The 4,272-nt window shown below is 38.3% G+C and overlaps 1 protein-coding gene across 1 annotated transcript; it reads right to left on the bottom strand.

The window, feature by feature from the left end:
• Window positions 1-8: 8 nt before the first annotated feature.
• LOC136042596 (isoleucine--tRNA ligase, cytoplasmic-like) lies at window positions 9-3,108 on the bottom strand (the record flags this gene model as incomplete). The annotated part of the gene is given in 2 exon segments (XM_065727569.1): window positions 9-1,887; window positions 1,889-3,108. Coding segments are annotated over 2 exon segments (3,099 nt in total), but the record flags the coding sequence as incomplete, so codon positions are not given.
• Between the last annotated feature and the right edge of the window lie 1,164 nt (window positions 3,109-4,272).

Raw genomic sequence — 4,272 nt, forward strand, 5'->3', positions numbered from 1 at the left:
TTGTGATTTGGCTTGGCCCTTAATGATACACCATACTGTGACCAACTGGTGGTTAGAGTAAGAGACTTGACGTTTAATCCATCAAGGACATACTTCTCCAGCTTTTTTATTTTTTTCAAAACAGATTTCTCTGTGTGAATCACAACAACCTCACGAAGTGGAGTTTTCATCGGAAGAATTGTACGCGCACGAATAACACGTCCAAGCTCCAGAACAATTTGAAGCCAAGAGACAGATTCTTCTATATTTTTGTCCATCTCTAAGCTCCTTGGCTCAGGTATCATCAGAAAGTGTACTGAAGCTGTCTGTTTATCCCCTGGATACCCTTTTATAAAGGGTTTCAGTCTTTGGTAGAGCCATTCTGTAAAAAATGGCGTGAATGGCGCCATGACTCGAATCATGGTATAGAGGACCGAAAACAGAACATGTAAAGACTTGAAACAGTCTTCACTTCCATTTTCTCCCTTCATCCTAGGTCTATTAAGTTTGATGTACTGATTGTTCAGTACATCTAATAATTCCATAATTTTTCGAATAACAGTGAATGGTCGATAGGCGGCCATTTCCTGTTTTACAAATATAAGGACACTGTCAGTAAGTGACAGGATCCATTTATCCATATAATTTTCTATATGGATGGATCCTTGATCATCATAGATGAACTTTTGGTGTTTTTTCTCAAAACGGTTTGAGTTTTGTACAAAAAATTTGTACGAATTGAGCCAAGGAAGTAAAAGATTTTTCAAATAATCTTTTACACCTTGTTCATTGAATTTGAGGTTTTCTCCTTTAACGACAGGACTGTCAATCAAATATAAGCGAAGGGCATCCGCGCCATATTTTTCTATCACTTCCATAGGATCTGGGTAGTTTTTCTTTCTTTTAGACATTTTTTTCCCATCTGAGTCAAGTACAAACCCATTTACTATTACATTTTTGTAGGGGGGTCTCTTGAACAATGCTGTCGATAAAACAAGCAAATGATAATACCAACCTCGTGTTTGATCAGTTCCTTCGCCAATAAAATCAGCAGGAAAGCAGCTGTCAAATTTGTCTTTTCCCTGAAAGGGGTAATGAGCTTGGGCATAAGGCATGGATCCCGACTCAAACCAACAATCAAAGACTTCAGAGATGCGCTTCAATGGAGGCATGCCAGGTCGTTTTGACGGAATTTCGACATGATCAATGTTTTCCCTGTGGATATCTTCTATGGGAGAAGTCAAACCAGCCAATTCTTGGAGTTCAGCTCTTGATCCAACGCAGACAATTTCTTTACCGTCTTCGGAAACCCAAAGCGGTATAGGATTGCCCCAGTAACGGTTTCTGCTGATGGCCCAGTCTCTAGCATCACGTAACCAGTTTGTAATTTTTTTTTTTTCAGTTTCAGGAACCCAATTGGTTCCTGAATTGTTTGATATTAGAGTCTCTTTTAGACACTCTACTCGGACGAACCAAGAAGGGACTGCTTTATAGATAAGGGGCGTGTTGGATCTTTCACAAAACGGAACGCAATGTTTCCACTGTGAATTTTGGATAAGTCGTCCTCTTTCTTCTAAAGCTCTGATTATGTGTTTTTCTGTGCCCTTAACATGTTGGGAAAGAAAATCCTCAACAGGTTTTTTGAAATGCCCAGTATCATCAACTGGGCAAATAATTTCCTGATCCCTTTCAATAATACCAGCTGCAAGACACACCCGGTAATCGTCCTCACCAAAATATGGTGCTTGGTGGACAATACCAGTGCCAGACGTCTCAGAGACGTAGTCATCAGTTAGAACCTGAAAAGCACCTTTTGCTTTGTGTTCAATAAAATAATCAAAGCAAGGCGTGTATTTTTTTCCTCTTAAGCTTTTTCCGTCAAAAACATCTTTGAGGATGTACATATCTCTGATTATAGAGTGAAGACAACAGGGGCCTCATCAAAATATGAAAAGCACCAGTTTTTAAATCCAGCACTTTAACATAAGTTGAATTGGCATTGACACAAAGAGCCATATTGCACGGCAAGGTCCATGGGGTTGTTGTCCAGGCCAACAGACTAGTAGTCGGGTCTTCTTCCAGAGGAAACGTCACAATAACAGCAGGGTCAGTGATCTCTCGGTAGTTTTGCTCTGCTTCGAAATTTGACAAAGTTGTAGAGCAGGAGGTTGAAAATGGCATAACTTTACAGCTTTTATAGACCAGTCCCTTCTGGAAGAGCTGCTTGAATACCCACCAGACCGATTCCATAAAATTAGCATCGAGGGTTTTGTATCCGTTCTTGAAGTCAATCCATCTTCCAAGTCGAGTTACAATTCGTTCCCAGTCATGTAAGTATCGCATGACACTCTCCCTGCACAAATCGTTGTAGTTTTTAATGCCAAAATTTTTTACTTGTTGAGGACTTTTAATTTTTAAAATTGTATCGATTTCATATTCAACAGGAACACCATGACAATCCCAACCAAACCGTCGTTCAACATGATATCCATTTTGGTGTGCATAGCGTGTAACTACATCCTTAATCGTCCCAGCTAATATGTGCCCATAGTGAGGTACCCCATTCGCAAATGGAGGACCATCCCAAAAAATAAAGCTTGGTTTTTCTTTGGACTGGTTGAGGCTGGTTTGAAACGCCTTAATTTTATTCCAAAAGTCAAGAATTTTCTCCTCTTCTAAAGGAAAATCGAACATTTTGGTTTCCATTTTGACAGTTGCTGGGACTTGGCACGTGCCTAAACTTGGTGCGTGCTGTTTTTCAGGCTTAATTTTCTCCTCTTCTAAAGGAAAGTCGAACATTTTGGTTTCTTTTTTGACAGTTGCTGGGACTTGGCACGTGCCTAAACTTGGCACGTGCTGTTTTTCAGGCTTAATTTTCTCCTCTTCTAAAGGAAAGTCTAGACTTGCTACTTTTTTTTCAGGCTTCTTTTGGCACACCTTCTCCTTTTTTGCTAATCCCCACCAGTTTTGAAATAAACCAAACAGTTTTTTTGTATTTGAATGTGTCTTGGTTTGTTTCGATGGCTTCTCCTTCCTGCAAAATTGTTTGTACTTATTTGCTGCATAAAATACAGCTATTCCAGCAAATGAGACAGGAATAACAATTTTCATAACGTTTTTTAGGGTCATTTTTATCTTGACTGATTGCAACCACTGGGAGACCGGCCATATAAAGTAAAACTGGCGTCATGGTATTTTTACTTTGATGATGTTTATTCCAAGATGACGTCATGAAATTTACATTGCCATGGTGTTAAAACAACTTGAAATGATTATATCACTGAATAAGATGTTATGCTATTGGTGCTGTTATATTAATTACAAAACTAAATTGATTATACAAAAATAAAGGAAATTATTCATATTAAGGTTTACAAATAGTTTATTTGTTGTTAGCTATTTTGAGGGGTCTGTACAGTTAGTACTCAACTGTTTACAGGTTAAATAATGCTGAATCTGGTGGTTGTCTGGCCGACCATACAGCTAGTATTTGCCATTTTTTATTTAATTTAAGTTACATATGTGTATAAATTATGCTCAAACTGTCAAGCCATTTTTAAAGGGGAGAGCCAAATACACGTTGGCTAACGAGTGTTGTTTGCGAGCTGGCTAATGATGCCATTTTAGCTTTTTTCTTCTTCTGATATTCAGAACTAGCAAAGAGCTGCTACATTGACATTCAATAAAAAAAAAAAAAAAATAGCGCAACAACTAAGAAATGGCAAAACAATGCGAAAAACAACAAAATCAGAAAGGCAAAACGATTCATTAGTTAAAAAAAAATAAAACATTAAGCGGCAAAATGTCAGAAAATTAAAAATGTAAAAGCCAAAATAAAACTAAAAAAGAGTGCGATAAAATTAGCGTTAAAATGTTTAAAAGAGGACGTATAAACAAGGAGGAGGGAACAAAAAATCAAACGAGCATACAACTTGGTTATAACCAGTGCCAAAAAAAAGGAAATTTAGAGGTTTGTTTAATCACTAATGAAGGGGACAAAGGTTTTTCCTGCCTCGAGGTTAAGCAACGGAAGGGGGACAAAATAAGAACGGGTTCTGAAAGAGTACGTGGCTAGTGGTGTCTGGATGGGAAGTGTCTTTTGGGGAAAATGATTTCCGTGACAGGTTTATTATTCTATTTTTTTGCAAAATGGTTCCTCTCCTGTGCTCAAGAGCTTTAAGCTTGGGCCAGGGGTGGATATAGATAAAAATCTTTCGGGGGGACGCACCAGACCAATGATGTCAATGTGATTCGAGCGTGGTGATAGATGGGAGTTTGGATATCATTATCGTC

This window comes from Artemia franciscana, unplaced genomic scaffold (assembly GCF_032884065.1).
Source record: "Artemia franciscana unplaced genomic scaffold, ASM3288406v1 Scaffold_1563, whole genome shotgun sequence".
NCBI lineage: Eukaryota > Metazoa > Arthropoda > Branchiopoda > Anostraca > Artemiidae > Artemia > Artemia franciscana.